The sequence below is a fragment of the Meleagris gallopavo genome, chromosome 26, assembly GCF_905368555.1.
Source record: "Meleagris gallopavo chromosome 26, MGAL_WU_HG_1.1, whole genome shotgun sequence".
Classification (NCBI taxonomy): Eukaryota; Metazoa; Chordata; class Aves; order Galliformes; family Phasianidae; genus Meleagris; species Meleagris gallopavo.
Window position 1 is genome coordinate 4448637 of NC_139429.1, and position 19162 is coordinate 4467798.

At 48.5% G+C, this 19162-nt stretch overlaps 2 protein-coding genes across 4 annotated transcripts; both read right to left on the reverse strand.

Annotated features, from left to right (window-relative positions):
* Positions 1-15: 15 nt before the first annotated feature.
* Positions 16-14299, reverse strand: UBE4A (ubiquitination factor E4A). 3 transcript variants are annotated; one of them, XM_031556887.2, is made up of 19 exons: positions 14011-14298; positions 13680-13856; positions 12714-12826; positions 12269-12421; positions 12000-12159; positions 11427-11629; positions 10867-11058; positions 9682-10015; positions 9312-9438; positions 7903-8210; positions 6933-7065; positions 5910-6097; positions 4897-4997; positions 4678-4791; positions 3021-3195; positions 2701-2881; positions 1960-2107; positions 1288-1445; positions 16-1028 (listed from the first exon to the last, which is right to left on the reverse strand). In XM_031556887.2, the coding sequence occupies exons 1-19, from the start codon at positions 14129-14131 to the stop codon at positions 848-850; spliced, it is 3267 nt and encodes a 1088-aa protein (XP_031412747.1). In that variant the 5' UTR covers positions 14132-14298; the 3' UTR covers positions 16-847. The 3 variants fall into 3 exon arrangements, 2 of the variants coding, with proteins under 2 accessions (XP_031412747.1, XP_010722001.1); XM_010723699.3 differs by having other exon boundaries at positions 16-986; positions 14011-14297; XR_014879769.1 differs by lacking the exons at positions 16-1028; positions 2701-2881 and having other exon boundaries at positions 1299-1445; positions 14011-14299.
* A 1612-nt stretch (positions 14300-15911) lies between these two features.
* On the reverse strand, positions 15912-18855 carry LOC100541121 (G protein-activated inward rectifier potassium channel 4-like). Its single transcript, XM_031556893.2, has 3 exons — positions 17746-18855; positions 16436-17657; positions 15912-16246 (listed from the first exon to the last, which is right to left on the reverse strand). The coding sequence occupies exons 1-3, from the start codon at positions 17956-17958 to the stop codon at positions 15999-16001; spliced, it is 1683 nt and encodes a 560-aa protein (XP_031412753.2). The 5' UTR covers positions 17959-18855; the 3' UTR covers positions 15912-15998.
* Positions 18856-19162: the final 307 nt, after the last annotated feature.

Consider the following 19162-nt stretch of genomic DNA (forward strand, 5'->3'; position numbering starts at 1 on the left):
AGGCGAGGGACGGCGTGAAGGCAGAGAGGATTTATAGCGTTCCTCGGGAGAACGTACACAGTCTGAGCAGGGAGGCAACGAGGCTCCGGAAGAGCTCTGAAACAACAGGTGTTCTCATTCACCGACCGCTAATTGCAAGCTCCTCCGAAAGAACACGCAGCCTTGTCATCCCTCCCGGCTAAAGCAGAGGCTTTTCTGCAACTAATTTCTCCCTGCAGGAGCTCTATGAGCTGCTAGACCTTCACAGCCGACTGTACAAATATCTAAATATTGCATTTTATCACCCTTATTCCTATGTATCATCTGAAAAAGAAATCAGCTCCACAATCAGCACGTGCACGTTTGCAGAACTGCCCCCTTTCAGTCCATGCTCCCTCTGAACTTCAGAGCTGCTGCAGATGCGAAAGCATCACTTTCACAGTAAACAGGATCACATCATTTTAACAACTTGGAAGTCAACAGCAACAGAACAGAGGCTGGGGTAGCAAAGAACATTTTTGGTGTCACTGGAAAAGTAACATGGCAGTTGTTAGCCAACACAGAGAACAATTAGTATAGGGACAGGGCAATAGGACAATCAGAAGAGGCTGAAACTTCCCAAGATGCAGAGGTGAGGAAGCTACAGTGCAGCGGAAGTTCTTGGTATTAAACAATAATTCTTGAAAGGAAAGACAGAATAAGAGAGAAAAGAAGGTACTATGAGAGATTCCAGATGTGGTGCAAATACACTGGATGTATTCTTCATTCACGTGGCAAGTTTCACGGATGCTCTGGAGAAACTGCCATCACCTCTGCAAGGCATTTATCTCGCCAATGATTGCATGTCTGGGTATGGAGATCTTTGTTCTCAGTTCAGTGTGTCCTCCAGCTCCTCCTTCTGCTTTTTTCTCTCTGCAAGCCACTGCTGAATCTTTTCTTTAAGCTCCCTGTTTGGTCTAATCTGGTCCATAGTGAGTGGGCTCCGATTAAAAGGATCTGTCTGATCACTGAAAGAGAGCATTGAGGAGATTACCTTGACAGCCCATTTGCTAGGAAAAAAAAAAAAAAAAAATAAGACTGGTCAGGAAGATTGGTGCGATCTTCCTGCTGGTAAGTGAACTTACTGAGCCAACACTGAGCCCACGTGTCACTGGATATCATTAGATAAGTGAAATATATTACCTGTATACCCCACTCTATCCCAAGCTTCCCACTTGGAAAAGCACAAGTCCTTGCCCCATGAAAAGCAAATCAGTGACAAAGGAAGCTTAACATAACCAAGGTTGCACTTAAGCCTACATTTCATACCTCAGAAGGTGCCGGGCTATGGTTGATCGATCCACAGTGACACGGGATGATGGCAGGATTACTGGGTCAGACATCAGAGTGCTCATGATAGGATCCAGGAACTCATCACAAGCATCTGCATATGTCTCCTCTTCCTGCTGCTGACGGTCTGCAAGAGACTGACAGGCAAACACAGCTTTTAAAACCCCAGAGTTCCCCGTGCTGTTCCAATTCTTTCAGAAACAGGTTTGCTTTTAACAGCATCGTGACTGAAAAAACACTTCACTGGAACACACAAGTATCACAGCTGGTCAGGGCAGTGGCTGTTTAACAGAGGCACTGTTAAAACTACAAAGACATAGAACAGGCTGGGGAGCCTGATTTAGCACAAACATATTTGCCACTAGAAGCTGACAAACTCCAATAGCCAAGCCTCACTATAAGCCACCACACACTTCTCTTCTCATGCTATACGCTCATACAGCTGTAGATGCATTCAAGAACTGCATGCTAAAACTTCTAGGGGTCTGTGCCATAAAGGAGCCTTCTCAGCTGTCCAAGCATACACTTGAGATAAAGCACCATTTCCCAGAACTGCAGCTTCATGGCAAAGGTGCAGCCATAAACAGATGGAAAAGGATGGCAGTTTCCTTTCTTTTTGGCTTTTATCCTATTATCCTATCTACTTCTCACCTTGATCCTCTCAGCCAGGTTACTGAAAGCCACTATCATGTTGCCAGGCTTATTGATTTTCTTCAGAACCCTTACTGTCTGGGCAAAGAGCGTTGGTGAATAGGAACGGCCGTCCTTCGGTACTGTGGCACAGAAGTTTTCTTCATCCCTGGACCACAATTTGAAAGAAAACAAGAGCTTAAGAATTCATATTCCTCTGGCTACAAAACACACTGCTCTCAACGGCTGTGTTACCAGAGCAAGGAACTCGAGTTACATGGTATCAAGAGAAAAGCTTGACTGTTATCAAATGTTTTTCCTAGGTCCTCTCCACAGACGGGATGAATTTAACTGTGATTACGCTCAACTTCCACTCCTACTACTAGCCGCATTGGAGCTGTCTTCCCTGTGTAACCCAAGAACAGTTACAGAAGAGCACACCATGCTTCTGAAAGGCCCATTAAGGACTTCTGTTCACACAGCTCCTATGAAAACACTCCCACCCTGTGGCAAAGGAGGTCACAGGGCTCTGCTACCCCAGATGTTCACCTAACTGCAGCTGCAATTCCCATCCCAGTGCAGGTTTTGGTGTGCACATCACAGCTAGTCCCACTTTAGGCCAAATTAGGTTTCCAATTCCTTGCAAACATCATCAGTGTCCAAGAGATGACAAAAACCTGTTTATACTTAAGAGCACCCAAAGGCCATTCTTCTCCACGAGCACTTCTGACATCCCACCTCCAGCACTCCCTTGTCACATACCCAAGGTTCAGGTAGATCGTACAGATGTCAGAAACTAGCTGCTGTGGTTTGAAGTCAAACTCGCTGAAATCCTTGACTTTCAAAGCTCCCATTTTAGGGCCAACCAGGTGTTGCAGAAAATAGTTTAGCATGGAGATGATGCGTTCAGCAAGAAAGGGATGCACAAACAGGGACTTGATTTCTGGAACAGAAACCAATAGTTCCCTGAGCTTCACAGTAATCCAGTCCCTCTCTGACAATCCTTAAACCGAATCAGACCCACCCAATTCCCAGGCAATGCAGTTCTGTAGGTCTCAGCAGGCAGGATTTGCTCCTCCTACCTGATGTCAGGAAGGCCAGAGTACCGATGGTTTCGTTGGACATGATGTTGTGGAATCGAGCCAGCTGACCAAACATCTGCAGGCTGGACTCCTTCTCCCGACGAGCCTCCTGGGACAGGCTGTCCCACTCACCACGGTCCTTCTCTATCTGCTGAATTTTAATCTTACTCAGGTACTGTAAAAACACAGCAGGGAAACATATGGGAGCAGCTGTGTGAGTAAAGCAGACTAAGATGCTTTCCTTTCAACACAGAAGAGGCACATGTGTTTGATAGAGAAGCATGGAACACATCTCCTACAGCAGCCTCAGGAGAACAGGCAATAAATAGACAACAACAGCTAAGCCAGAGTGCTCCCTCATCACTGCCTGACAGCATTAGCAGGGAGATGCTAAAAACCAGAACGTCTGTAATGAATATGGATTACGTTAGGATTGCTTCTCATAGAACCTTCATTCTGTAACCTTCTGCCAGCACAGATGTAGGCAGAAAAGAAACCTTAGTGAACTAAGAAAACTGTCAGAGATGTTCAGTACAGCTTTTGAGTGCTTAGCACAGAGAGCATCCACGTTCCAAATCGTCTCCTCTGGTCAATCAATATAATGTTACCACCTCTTCCTATGGCAAATTCCACTTGAACGCATCTAGGTAACATTAACAGAAAGCATGAAGCCTCACTGCTCATCTGCCTGATCTCAGGAGGCAGAGGCAGAAAAACCAAAGCGTTTTCAAGAGTGGAATGCCATGAGTTAATTTCAAAAGCTGTAACAAGCAAGAAATAAGAGCTCACTTGTGTTATAATGCCTTTGTGTTCTCACCACCCTAGGAATCTTAATGGCAAGACCTCAGATACTGTCTGCTCCACTCTGACAGGGGCCAGTTAGGGAAAGAAAAGGTAGAGCATTTGAAAGGGTTCATAACTGCATAACTTTAATAAAACATACAATTGCTCATACAGACAAACTGTATGAAGTCTGTAGATGTTCAAAACCAGATGTGCAACATCCATGTGACCTGTCTGATCTGCCAGTCTCCATTCTGTCCCAGGTAAAAGCTCCACAAAAGCACTTTCTGGCAGCACCAAGAGGCTCTGGAAGGCATGGTGAGACTATCATCACACAACAGGGACACGAATTCAGCTGAAACTTGCCTTGTAAACCTAACAGAAAATTGCCTAGAGACAAAAGGTCCTTATTAGCCTACACCACCTGAGGAAAGGCCAAGGGGATTTGATAATCAAAAACTGCAGAACTCATTTAAAGCCTGGCTGCATCCAGATTAACAACAGGCAGATTTCCTTCTGACTCTCCATCTGGGAAGGAAAAAAGAAAGCTTTTCTGTTTCTTTTTGTTCTGATCCACTTCCCAGGATGAAGGGGTATGGAATCAAGTGCCCTTTGAGTGCTGTCCCAAACCCCATCATACTTCTGCCATAATCCCTTCTTCCATGGTGTTTGCTATACCAGACTTGATGCTTGCAAGATCATGAACCTGGCTCAGCTGAGTTTCCCAGCAAATATCTACTGCAAGGATTCATCCAAAGAGCAAAAGTATATTAATATTGTTCTGGAGATAAAAGGTCACTGCTGTAATCAGCCACCTAAAAGGGAGTAAGAACCATTTCTACACAATGCCTGCAGCATACACACAAAACCCTACCTGTATGGCTTCATCCAACAGGAAAATTGCATCATTCATGAGCAAATTAAGGAAGCGCAGGAAAAGAGGGGGATTCATTGCTTCTAGATTCTCTGAGGCATAATCAGCCAAAGCCTGCAAACAACAGGAAAACGATTACTGCTCTGACACAGTCCAAACTGCAAGACACAGTTCCATGAAGAGCTAGACAGACATGCTCACATTTACATCTTGTCTCACCTTTATGCTCTGCCGGTACGAATCCGTGCCCCACATGTATCTCAGGATGGGATACATCGGACGGCGGTAGTTGAACTTCTGCTCAAACTGATGTGGGTCACCTGGACAGAAGCGAGAGCACCACGTTTTGGCTATGGGCACAGGCAGAGATTTTTAATTCCTCTTCAATGTTTGCTCAGCACTGTGTGGGAGCAGGCTGCGTTTTTTTCAGGAAGCTGAATAGTGACCATAAAGTTGGGTATTGAATGCATCAATGGGCAGCAAGCAGTCAAAGCACAGTTTCACCACCACTTCCTCAACAAAAAGGTCCAGCAGTTTCTACTGACTGTTACCACTGCTGTGACCAGGCTAAGCTAAGCATCCATAGGGTACAACGAGCAAGTCCTGTGGAAAAAAAGCATGAGTGGCTGCTGGGATCACAGCTGTTTAAGATCACCTGGGATACTTTTACAGCAGGAGGGTGCAGTCAATGGATAGTCAGTGTGCCTGACAGCATCCCAAGCAGAAATAGACACAAGCAAGTGAGAAGGGCAGCACTTCCAGCTCGTGAGTAATTCTTCAATTTCAAAGTGCAGGAAGTGCCAACTGTAAGTAGGACTGCAGGAAACCAACAGAGTCCAACAGAACCCCCTGGGAAGGAAAATGACCGCCTCAGCTACACTTATGCATTTCCTCTAACAGCATGTGTTTCCTATTGCTCTCAAGGGATTATAAAAAACAGCTCCTGGAGAAGTCAGAGACCTGTCACTGACTTCCAAACAACACAACCGATTCCACAGTAGAAGGAAATGGCAAATGACAAGCACTGCTGCACCAACAAACACTTGCCCTTTGACAGTTATACTTCCTAGCCGTGTGGTTTTGTGCAAGTCAGAATTCTGGAAAGACAGGTGCTTTGCTGGAATACAACTGAGCAGTTTAACAAAGCACAGATTCCTTCTTTTACACCACAGCACTTCAAAACCTGAATAAATTTTAGAGAAGGAAGACACCTCTTCACCTTCCCTGCTTACCAGTAAACTCAATATCCACAAAGACTTTGATAAGTGCCTCAGCAAGATGGGCAGCGTGTTGGTAAGAGCAGAACACTCTTTTACGATGAAACACACTGGAGACAAGTGGATTCTGGGCCTGATCTAAATGAGGCATCACAGCTTCCAGCACTTCTGCCAGCTTGGCTCGCAGATGAGGATTTTTCATTCTGTAAGTGAAAAAACAGTAGAATTCAAAGGGATACTTAAAAAAGATCAATTTTGGTATGTTCCTGTAGCAACTAGCAAAGCATCTCTAACAAAGCAGTTTCTTATGTCATACAGGAGCATAAAGCAAAGCGTCCACGTTAAAAGACAGACAGATTCTGCTGGGAACAACATCTGATTCTTTGCACCTCCACCAACTCCCACTCAAAACTAGTTTTTGTTAAATACAGCGCTTTAATCCACAGCCAGATGACCACAACTAGCATCTAAATTCTACTCAACACCATACTTGCTCATTTCTGTGTATACAGCACCAAGGGAAGCAGCAGAATAAGTAATCTTCCAAGTACATTTTGATTAGGTGGTGATTTCCAGCTGATGCATACTCTTAGTGCTCCTGCTGCCATATGCCCTCTGTGTAGATGAGAGTGCCAGCAAGCACAGAAGTAACTTCTTCAGGTAGTAAGAAGTATTGAGAGTGTGGAAAAACTCTCTCAACAACATCTAGAGACGAGCAGCAGTTACTGTTACAGCAACAGCCAAACCTCCCTTGCTCAGTGATCAGTGGCACCTAGTTTCTGGGTGACTTTGCTCCTGCATAGTATGACTAAACAAGTATTTAGACACCGAATATTCTGTTTGCCTTATGTGAAGCACAAGTCCTTCAGGCAGCTTTTAGTGCCTTCTGTGAGCAGAATTTGATTATTTACAAAGAGATCAAGCAACCTACAGATGTATGAGCCAAGCCCAAGGCACCTCTGACAATTCCCACCTTTCTGTTTCTATCCAGGTGCTCTGCAGTAAGCATAAAGGGTTTAGACCTGGGTCTGTACGTACCTCTCCACATCACCCATGAAAACAGTAACAAAGTGAAGGATGTGCTCCAGAGAATCGGCAGAAGTCTCCAAGATGTCATCAGCAAAACGCCGCAGGAAAATGAAGAAGTCACCCAAATTATCTGCAAAGAATTCTGTGAGGAGAGATTGCATGTTAGTTCATCAGGCAGCTCACACAGCATGTTTTCTGGCCTTCATGGCACTTAGCTTACCTCTCTAATTCCAATTAAGGCTTCAGAACTAAGGAGGAGTTTTATTAGAATACCAAAATCGTGAAGAATACACAGCCTGGAGAAATCTAACACACAGGATTCACTTCACTCATCTCAAAAGTCACTCTACAGGGCTCCCAGCAGCTCTCCATTGATGTTATGCACTGCTACACAGCAGAAGCTCAAGGGAAGACAGTCTCAACACAACAGAATTTAGTGCACATGGAGAACAGTAAATCAATGCAGGATTTGGCCAAACTTAGCAACATGGCAACGCATAGGATCTCTAAAAGGTCAGCAGCAATCAAAATCTGAAGCATTCCCTGAAAGAGCTGCAAATGTTAGGAGAGTTAATGACCCTCTTCAAAGAGAATATTCTGTGCAAAGAAAAATGCTATCAGCAGTAGCACTGCATCCTCTCCCCTGGAAAGCAAAGCACTGCTTTGGACAGAGCTTCCAGTATTCATCTAGACAGCATCAGGACTAGCTTGCTGGATTAACTGAGAGATCTCTGCCTGTTTTGGATGCTATGATCTGGGTGTTGTTATCGTTGAAGTTCAGCTGACTCACACTACACTCTCTCACATGTTCTGTAACTCACCCTTCACAAAGCTGAAAACTAAGGGGAAACCCTGGTGCTTAAGGAATCATAAAGAATAAGGCCACGTATGCATAAACACTCTGAACGGAGCACTTCTTAAGCTGCTTTAGATTCAGACCCTTACATGCAGCAGCACAAACCAGCAGAAGTGGCTTCACCTGGTACATAGGCCAACGCGCTGTTTTCCACTCCTGGCAATGGAAACGTCAGCTCTACAGGCTCAGTCCCTTGGTTTCCTATAGCCAGCTGTACCAGGAGAACTGCCATGGACACCTGCAGATTCAGGCAGTTCTGCAGCATCTGTGGCTCCGTCATCGCCGTCTTCGTGGAGAGATAGATGGTCATCAGGCGTTCAAACTGCTCCCTGAGGCTGTCAGCAGCAGGGCTAGAACTCTGCTGAGCTTCTCGCCACGCTACCTGCAGGCGGTGAAGGCTTTGGTTTATCTTTACCATCTGGTCATGCAACCTACTCGGGGAAAACAAGGCAAGACATCAGACAAGATGCAAGTAAGTTCAGTACAGACTGCCTAAGCAATACAGAAGTCACCGTGCTTGCTAGCTACAACTTAGCTTGTTTGTTAGAGACATTCTGTGCAGCAGGCAAGTATCTCTTCTGTTTAAGCTATTTCCCTGCAAATAATCTGTTTCAGGGGTCAGTAACAAGAAATGTATAGAGAAAGGCAAGCCAGGACTTGAAAGGACAAGAAATCCTCCTGAAATACCAAAGAGGTCTGCTAAGCAGCCTGGTAAAACAGCAGCTCCTACGAAGCACTCTGCAGTGGTGCAGACAAGCAACCCACGCAGCTGCAAACCTTGTTGGGTTACCAAGGTCAGGGTGTGGGTGAGCCTGGGAAGTGACATTTTCAGTTTCCCAGCAACAAGCCACTTGCATAACTTTTTCATCTATTTCTATATTTAGATAATAAACCAGAAGGGGACTATGCCTGAATCAGTGGTGACCTCATAGTATCCAGGCAACAATTTAGAGAAGAAAGCTATAAAAATAGTGCATTCTGGTGTCCAGAAAATTGTTTCCTGGAAACGGCCAGTTACCTTGCACTGCTGCTTTGAATAAAATCAATTTAGTGGAGCAGTTCAGACACCTCACACTCTGCTACTGAGATGCTCCCTAGTAGATAAGCAAAAGGACAGAGGCCTGCTCTCCCACAGAAGGTAACAGAACTGAGTGAGCCCTGGCAACCCAGCACCTACCTGTTAAAATACTATAAGTGGATTCTGTAAGGCTGTTAGCTTGGACTGAACACAAGTGAGCAAAAATTCTTTACTCAATTAGTCAGCCCGACACTCAAGTCGTCAGTCAAAATGCATTTGGCAACTCAACTGGTATACTCTGAACTCTGAACATTTACTAAAAATCTGGCTAATCACATGCAGATGTATGTGAACAATCTTGTGCCTAAAGCTTGAGCTTTCACATTATTTCTGAATATTAATTATTTAAGCCTAAAGACACAAAACCTCTCTCAAAGTGCATGCCTCAGCAGCACCTCTAATACATTCTCAGAGGCCAGCTCCCTAAGAATACACACAGCTCTAGAATTATTACCTGTGAAATCCTAAGTGAAGGGTATACTGTGTCAGAACCAGGTTTTCTGTCACCAGATTGTAGCTGTTTGCAAACTCTGGCTCTTGTTCAGTCACAGCAGGTATCAAACACGTTTCTTTTTCCAAACCTAGAATTAAAAGCATCTTTACATTAAGCTTTGTTAAGGGCTCAAGAGAGCTCCTCCTGATAATATGAAGTGACTGCAAGTGACACTGGACAGTGTTTTATTTGAATTCATCTCTTCCCTTTTTCCTCTGTAGTCTCTCACTTAACTCACCCTTTACCAGCATACAGCAAGAGTGCACTGGAGAGGTTAAGAACTGAGAAGATCCCTTTTTACTTCACTTGCTCCCACAGGTTTTGGACATACCTTTCATATGTACATTCTTACTCCTCCGCTCCTCTTCATTCAGCTCCTTCAGGGCACAGTAAGTGGGGTTAAAGGTTAGCAGCCTAGGAGATTTTGGTTTGCAAAAGGGCTGACACAGCTTCAGGAGGGCAGCTCCCAAATTCAGAAAGAAGGCATCTGAGGCATACATCTGGAAGAAGATCTCTGGCATCTGATTAGCCCAAATTTTGGTACGGCCTGAGTTAGCGTGCAGACAGTTTCCAAGCCAGGAGAGAATCTTGTGCTTCGTCTCTGGAGACAACTGCAACAGGTTCTTGAGCATCTGGTAGATCTTCTCATGGAACTGGGCCATAAACTGTAACACGGAACAGAGAATGGTTGAAGGAGTCATGATCTGAAGGCTTCTTTTGACTATCTTATTAAATGCTTCCAGAGTTGTCCCATGTTACAGCACCCCACCCTCAAAAGGAAGGATTTTCAAAGTAAATTATCATTGTGACACCTGTATTAATCACCACTCAGACACACATTACGAATAGCTCAAAACCTGAGGCCAGAATAATTAACACCACACTGAAATGCAAGTTGTTTCTGTGGGAAATACAAGCAAAATTCTTCACACATTTTTTGCAGAAACAACAACCTTGAAAGAACGCATGGCTGGAAATCTCATTCTTTGTGAAAAACACCTTTCTCTTCTGAAACAACCCAAGATCCTACTAGCACTGCTGATCTCAGGAGGGAAGCTACTTAATTTCACAGAGAAAAAGTGCTGCTCGCCATTCTATCTGCTCGTGAGCCAATGTTTTAATTAGAGGAAAGGCACTGAAAAAACTATTTCACAGTAATTACAACAAAGGTAGATTATCTCCATATACCACCTTCAGTTACGGTGCCCTACAAGCACCCTATCATTTTCCCAAAGCTCAGGAAGCTACTTCATAAGCAATGACTTCTTAAGCAGCAGAAACATGAGGTCAATATGAAGACTTTGGATACAACCTGAGTGAGCAGTTATACCCATCCATGTCTTACAGATGGAGAATCTACAGGCTAAAGTGGTTCTAGGACTTTCTTAGCCACAAGCCAGGCTATTGAAGAGCCAGCAAAAGAACACAACCCCAGCATCCAGTCTTCTCACTTGAACCCAGAAGCAGAGACCAATAAAACCCATTGGGAAGCAGCATTGTTACAATTCAGTCTCACCTGATGAATGTTGGATTCCTGCACCTTGATCTCTTGTGGACTAGATCGGGATGGATTCAAGAAATACCCATGATTCTCTACCACACCAGGAGTCTTTAGCAAGCAGGAGATATTTAAAATGGCACCTAGCAAAGTCTTCTGGTACATCTGTCCATTGCTAGGATCCTTGGGCTGAATATACCCTGCAAAAACCTAGGGAAAACAATTGAACATGCAGCAGCCTAACTGACATGCAGTCATCAGAACTGCATCGTAAAGATGAATTGCTGAAAATGAGAAGAGCACAAGATGTGTCACAGAAAAAAAAACAATTAAAAAAAAACAAAAATCAGCCATGAACAGAAAATTACAGGAACACTAGAAGTACCTGCTTCTACGACTCCTGTCTGCTTTCCCACTGTTATGTGCAAACTCTTTTTCCTTCTTCTACCTCTTGCCTTTTTGAGTGATACTTCAGAAGCGTTCACTGAACAACACTAAGGTGATACTATTCCAACCAGCTGAGTTTCCCCATAACAATTAAAAAAGTTAACAGTTCTTGATAACTGAAAAGCACATACCTTAGCTACATCTTTCTGCTTTGTGAAATAGAGGATCATATCCAGGTAAGTGTACAGCAGGATCTGGCAAAGGTCCAAGTCCTTGATCCTGCTCAATAAAATATCAAACACTGGAACCATGACTTCCCCAAACGTCCGCACTTCCTCGTCCATCGTTAAGGCTTCAATGACCTCCTCAAGAAACTCAGTCATGTCTTCAAAATCTAGCAAGGGACACAAGACAATTACTGGCAATGTTCAGTGCAGCCAGATCTTAGAGTATGCACACACTACAACCTAAACACAGCCCTCCTCTTCGTCTTCCTTTTAATGACAAAGGGAGTCGAAGCTTTATCTGAGCCACACTGCTGTTCTTGCTGGTTTTACCAGTTAGATACAAGAATTCAGAGTGCCTTTTAGAGCCACCTCCTCAGTGGAGACAGGAGATCTCATTGTCATTCTGACTGCAAAATTTAAACCTTCACAGGGCTGAATACACTTGCAGAGAAACACAGCTAAAACAGAACAGAAAGCCTCATAACCACACTAACAGTAACCTCACAAAGACATAAATTAAAGTTCACTCAAACTTACGTGCTCCTCTCAATGCTTCCAACATCAGGTCCACCAGCTGCTCATACACATTTTGGTTGACATAAATCTCTGGGGTGAGAAGAACAGTGTGAGCATTTGACACAGTCAGATTTCGGCAGCGCACAGCAAAGGGCAGCAAGTTCTCTGGAACCTTGGTTATCTGCACAGAAAGAATAAAATAGATCTGAGGCTGCATATCCGCCTCTTGCCACGAAAACATCAGCTTTTAGATATCAAAGTTACCTTATTTCTCAGAAACTCCTACCCACCTCTTCTCTTGCCCTCTGGAAACAGGCATAGAGGTAGCGTAGAATTTGTTTCTCCCCTGCATCTCGATCTGCAGAGAGATTCTGTGTGCCAGCAGAGGTCATGTAAATCAGGTTGTTCCCAGGCTCCTGCAGCAGCAGGCGGGTAAACAGCGCCTAGATACAAGTAAGAACAGCTTGAAAGTGAAACAGCTTCAGGAAAAATTACAAACAAAACAAAAAAATCCGTTATCTTTTAAAAACAGACTATGCACTTGCAAAGTTCTCCTCACCTGTTACCGTTCCTACAGGACAACCTATCTCAAATAGAGGATACTAAATTCCCCATGTGAGTTAGGATTTTAAGAGTTTGGCCAGTTACAACCAGCACATCTCTCGTAGCACTGATGCAGTCTCTATCTGGACAGTCATTGCTCTGCATGAGATATGAGGCATGCAGTTGTTATACCTGTTCGATGTTTTCCATGTCAAGCCAATCTTGGTCATCCAGATCTGCAGCCATTTCTTCCAAATACACACAACGAGCTGGAATCCCATTTCCACTCTTCATGCTGGGATCACCTGATGAGAACATAAATAATCTGCTGTCCCGATTGATAGAACATAGCTGCAGGAAGTGAAATCTGCAAGTAGGATCCTGCTTGTGGCAAAGGCAGTTGTCTGCTACTGGCTGCTGCAGGGAAGCACTGCCCACCTCCCAGCATCCCTGTCCAATTTCACATAGATCTGACAAGCTCCTGTTTAAACCACATTTCATTAGGGAATCCAGCAAGGCATTTTTCTACAAGCACAGAACCCACATCATTAGAAGCTGCACTCTTACACTGATATCACTTGTATAAAACAGTTTCAGGGTTCTACATGGTTCCTCACAAGACCCCAAGCTCTCAGGGAATTTCTCTGTTCACACCCTTGTCCCATGTGGCCCCACTTAGCAGGAGCAGCACGAGCTCCTCAGCACACTGGTGCCAGAGGTGCCACACTGGTGCCAGTTCCGAGACATGCTAAGTGATGCTTCCATTCGCTGCACGCAGAGGATGACACTCAGAGGTGTTAACTTTCAGGATTCTTTTCAATGATAGAGGCAGAAACAGTCTTTCACAGCAGTTGCATAACGTTGTTTTCTCTAACCCTTACAGGTGAAAAGCAAACACATAAGCTCTGTTCAAGGTTCTGGGAACATCAGATATGAACCAGCTGCATGGTTTGAGGACACAGAGGACCTTTTCCACCTCGCGTTCCTCCCAGCCTGTTTTACACCAGCACAAGAACCAGAGCAGAGCTTGCTGTCTGAGGAGGGGCCGTGCCTCCTACTGTTCACCCAGAGAATACCAGCATCCCATCCCCTTGAGGCCCAACGCAAGCCTTCACAAGGCAAGCCGCATCAACAACCAGGGACAGCACGGGCACTCACTGTTGTCCAGAGTGATGAGAAAGATCCTTTGGATCATGTGATTGATGTTGAGCTGCTCGCACAGCTCCCTCTGGGAGCGGAAGGAGCGGCTGATCTCAGCCACAGAGTAATCACAGTCATCGAGGCTCTCGGACACGCTGTTGTCAGAGTCATCCTGGCTGGCTGAAGTTTCCTCTCCTGCAAAATAAAGCTCCTGAGCTTCTTCCTCATCACTCACAGCCGGGGAAAGGCTTCGTAGGAACGCACGGCACCAGCCAGCAGCCCGCCGCCCGCTTCCTCGCCTCGGCCCAGCAGCAGCAGGCCTCTCCCAGCCCCTCGCCCCGGCCCTGACCTGCCAGCTGCCGCAGCTGCTGCTTCTGACCGGCGGCGAACTGCTTGGCGTCGGCGAGGGAGCTGAAGAGCGCGGCGAAGGGGTTGCCGGAGATGCTGTTGTTGTTCTCCTGATCGGTCATCTCCACTCAGCGCCGCGCCATGCGGGCCGGGCCGGGCCGACCTGCGGTGACGGCGACGAACCGAACGGAACCGCACCGGGCAGGCCCGGGGCCGCCGCGCTCACCTCCTGCTCAGCCGGACAGCGGGCGTCACCGCGTCGCACTATAATGGCGTCATCATCGAGAGCCGGAAGTTGGACGAGGGACTAAAGAGTGGCGCGGTGCTTTAGCGCCCCCTGGCATCCAGGAGGGCTCCGACACGTAAACAAAAACGCACCGGTGCAACCCGCATGCATTAATTAGCTCATTAATTAGCTAGTGTTGGAATTCGCACATTTATGCACAAGCCGCCGGACCTGACGTTGATTTATGGATGTCTTGCATCAGCATCACTGTCCCAGGGGGTGTTCCAGAACCGTGGGGATGCAGTGCTTGGGGCTGTGGTTTGGTGGCACGGTGGGTATGGGCTGCGGTTGGACTCGGGGATCTCAGAGACCTTTTACGACCTTTATGATTCTATGTGTGTGCATTGCAACTTTGGGATAGATGAGTGGACAGTGAGGTGGGCTGAGAACTAGCTGACTGGCAGAGCGCAGAGGGTCGTCGTTGGTGGTGCAGAGTCTGGCTGGAGACCTGTAACCAGTGGTGTCCCCCAGGGGTCTGTGCTGGGTCCGGTCTTGTTCAACATCTTCATCAATGACCTTGATGAGGGGATAGTGGCCACCCTCAGCAAGTTTGCTGATGATACGAAGTTGGGAGGATTGGCTGACACGCCTGAAGGCTGTGCTGCCATTCAGCGAGACCTGGACAGGCTGGAGAGCTGGGCAGTAAGAAACCGGATGAGGTTCAACAAAAGCAAGTGTAGGGTCTTACACCTAGGGAGGAATAATTGCGTGCACCAATACAGGCTGGGGGATGAGCTGCTGGAGAGGAGCTCTGCAGAGAGGGACCTGGGCGTCCTGGTGGACGACAGGTTGGCCATGAGCCAGCAGTGTGCCCTCGTGGCCAAAAAGGCCAATGGCATTCTGGGCTGCATTAAGAAGAACATGTCCAGCAGGTCGAGGGAGTGATCCTCCCCCTCTACTCTGCCCTGGTAAGGCCTCATCTGGAGTGCTGTGTGCAGTTCTGGGCTCCCCATTACAAAAAAGACAGGGATCTCTTGGAAAGAGTCCAGCGGAGGGCCACAAAGATGGTGAAGGGCCTGGAGCATCTCCCCTATGAAGAAAGGCTGAGTGAACTGGGTCTGTTTAGCCTTGAGAAAAGAAGACTGAGAGGGGACCTGATCCAGGTTCATAAATATCTGAGATGTGGCGGCCATAGTGGTGAGGCCAGTCTCTTTTTAGTGGTACGTGGAGACAGGAGGAGGGGAAACGGACATCAGCTGCAGCATAGGAAGTTTCGCACGAATGTGCGTAAGAACTTCTTCACGGTGAGGTGACGGAGCACTGGAACAGGCTGCCCAGGGAGGTTGTGGGGTCTCCTTGTGGAGATATTCAAGTCTCGCCTGGACGCCTACCTGTGCGACCTGGTGTAGGGAACCTGCTTTGGCAGGGGGGTTGGCCTCGATGATCTCTAGAGGTCCCTTCCAACCCCTACAATTCTGTGATTCTGTGATTCTGTGATTTTCCCCCAGCCCCATCCCATGAGGCCTCGTCCCGGTGCCATTGTCCCAGTACCATTGTCCCAGTACTACTGCCTTGGCTGAGGGCTCAGGAAGGGAAGCTCTCTGGGAGCAGCCCTGGGCACAGCCCCGTGTGGTTCAAGCCACCACCAGACACTGACATCACCATTTTCGATGAACAGGTTTTAATGTTCTGCTGAGGGCTTCTCTGCCCCATGATACAAAACCAAAGCTGTGTGGTCGCACTGAGCCTTGATGTCCGCCTGCTCAGGACCCGCAGGGCTGTGGCAGCAGCTCCCAGCACAGGCTGGGTGTGGAGCGGTCCCGGCGCTCCAGCTCTGCCATCTCCTGCATCTCCCTGGCGCTCGCTGCTGGGGTCTGCACCTCGAAGGTCAGCTCAAAGCGGCTGTAGTCCACGCGGAAGGCGCCCTTCTCCAAGGACATGCAGGGTTCAAAGCGGTACCCCCACAGGATCTCGTCCTCGGTGTAGGAGGTTCGGGCCTGGCACGTCATCCCTGCGGCAGGGACATGGCGAGAGGTGGTGGTGGGCTTTGCATCATGCAAACACATGGACACCCACAGACCCCACTCCCTGTCCCTCGTGCCCTGCTCTGCCTGACCCCTGCCCACAGCATGGCTTCAGTAGCACCGGACCTGGCCCCCCAGAGGGCTGTAAAGAGCCACCCCGACCCCTCCTCACTCACCCGTAGCTTCCACAATGCCCTCGAGGATGATGATGATCTCAAACTGCTCCCTCTTCAGTGACTCTGCCGACAGGTCCCAGAAGGGACTGTGCTGGTTGATGACGTGGCAGATGATCTGGGGCTCCACCAGGAACAACCTGTCCTCCCCTGTATCGTAGCCTAAGTTCAGCTCCGACTGCTCCAAGGGGATGAACTCCCCTTCTTTGGTCTGTCGGGATTTGATCAGCTTGGCTCTTATTTTTGCATCCACCATGTGGCTCTCTCGGAGGTCCCCGATACGGAACATCAGACAGAGCTTCTCGTCCCTGTGGGAGATGACACAATTTTTGCTGAAGATTAAGGTCTGGGCACGCTTCTTGGGCCTGGAGATCTTGACAAACATGCACCCCACCATAAGGGCATCAATCATGGACCCAATGATGGACTGCACCATCAGCAGGATGACGCCCTCAACGCAGTTAGCTGTCACGATCCTGGAGCCATAGCCAATGGTCCTCTGACTTTCCACAGAGAAGAGTAAGGCAGATATGAAATTGTCCACGTTCTCAATGCACGCCTTCCACTCTGGGTCCCCGATGTGGTTGATGTCATCCCTTATCCACGCATCAAAGAAATAGATGGTGCCGAAGACAACCCAGGTGACAATATAGCACATCATGAAAACAAAGAGGAACCAGCGGTACTTGAGGTCCACAATAGTGGTGAAAATGTCCGAGAGGAACCTCTTCTTCTCCTGGATGTTGCCCAGGTTCACTTGGCACTTGCCCACTTTGGTGACGTAGCGCTGGCGCTGCTGCTTGCCGGCCAGGCCCAGCAGCCGCTCGTCCTCTATCAGCTTGCAACGCCGGCTCTGCAGCCTCTCGGAGGCAGGGATGGAGACGATGCTGCGGTTGGGCGTCCTGCTCCGTGCGGGGCTGAGGATGCTGGGCACGCTGCGGGTGTGCCGCGGGTACCAGCGAGAGGTGCCGTCACGCAGCACGGGTGGATGGTCTTGGCGTGAGGCCCGGCGGAGCTTGGGCTGGTGGTCACTGGTGGTAATGGAGACACTGGGCCAGCGCCTGGTGGATCCCACGGCCTCCGAGTCTACACAGCTCTGCGTGGGAGCTGGGTCGCTAGGAACATCAGTGCCACTGGGTGGGAAGAGGTCGTTTGGAACCAGGGCACTTCTCTCAGCAGCAGCAGCAGCATCTGTGAGAAGCACAGGGGCAGCTGGGACTTCAGGCTGTAAGGGGAAAGGCTCCAGTCAGCATTAAACCACCCTCCTCGTGCTCCGTGCCGTCATGCAGCACAGCGAGGCCATGCAGCCCTACCTTCTGGGGGAAGGTGCCATAGCGGCTGGTGTCGGTGGGTGGCCGTGGCAGGTAGGCCAGCATGTGCCTGGCAGTGGGCGCCTGCGCGGGTGGGATGGAGTTCCTGCGGCACCAGGGCTCCTCCCATGGAAGCCAGGTGCTGCCCACGCTGTTGTGGGGGCAGAGGTGGTGCTGTGGCTCCGTGCTGCTGCCGGCTGGAAGCACTGCGGCCATAGTGCAGGGTGCTGTGGGAACAGAGCGGGGTTGTCAGGTGGAGCTGTGGGGTGTGTGGGCAGTGCAGGGTAGGGATGTTGGGGGGAGCATTGCCTGGTCCTGCTCACAGCTCCTTGGGGCTGTGGCAGGTGAAGGATGCTCATGTGAGGGAAAGGTTGGGCACCCGCAGTATCATGGGGCTGTGAGCAAGCATGGAGGGAAGCAGTGCTCCCCACTGGAGTGTCTCAGCCCCACTGTCCCTGCTTGCTCCATGCCCCTTCCCTGCACTGGGATGTGGTCACAGTGAGAGCACTGTGGAAATCCCACAGCCCTGGGGCTCCTCAGGGTCAGGCAAAACCATCACTAACAGAAGCCCCCTGTGTGCCTGAGGGGTTTGGAAAGTATTCCATGGTGAGAAACGGACCCAAAGCCTTCACCTGTACTGCTGATGTCAAGACAGCCCCAGCACATTGTCTGGCCATCGTCTCCCCACTCACTTGAAGAGTTGATGTTTATTTTAATACAGGTTTTCATCGAAAGGGAAGTTGGATGTGACCCAAAGCGCTACTTCAAAATGCAAACAGCAGCCCTGAGCAGAGCCAGAGACAGGCTGGAGCCCATCCCAGCTGCACATGGTGCACCTGCACTGGGGTGTCATGGGCTGGGGAGCATCTCTGCAGCCCTCAGTGCAGCTGCAGCTGCAGCTAGGAGTGTAGCACAGTGTCACCCCCGTGCATGCACAGGGACAGGATGTGCTGAGTTCAGGAGCACTGCAAGGAGAGGCAACGTGCAGCAGGCAGACCTGGGGGAGAACCCCAACTGCGAGGGCCCTGGGGATCTCTTGGAGGAAGTGGGTTGTTAATCTGAGTCCCTCCTAAACCATAATCCCCTTAGTTGCATTTCTGCAGCAGCTTCGGCACAGTGCTGCTGTGGGCATGGGGCTGTGATACAGAGCAGGAATGCCAACTCTGCAGCCATCCCAGGGCCGGCAGCACGATCCCTCACACTGTGCATCCATTGCAGCTGGTACCCAAAGCACCCAAACTCTCTGGGGCGGGTGCTGAGGGCCACCCTCTCCTGCTGTGTCCCAGTCAGGTGATGGAGCTGAGCTGGGCAGGAAGCACCAGATGGCTAAGCCAATTACTTGCCCTAATTGCATTGCATCACCTGGGGATGGCTTCCTCCCATCCAGCCCACTTGTGCAGCCCTCAAGCTGCGTGATGCG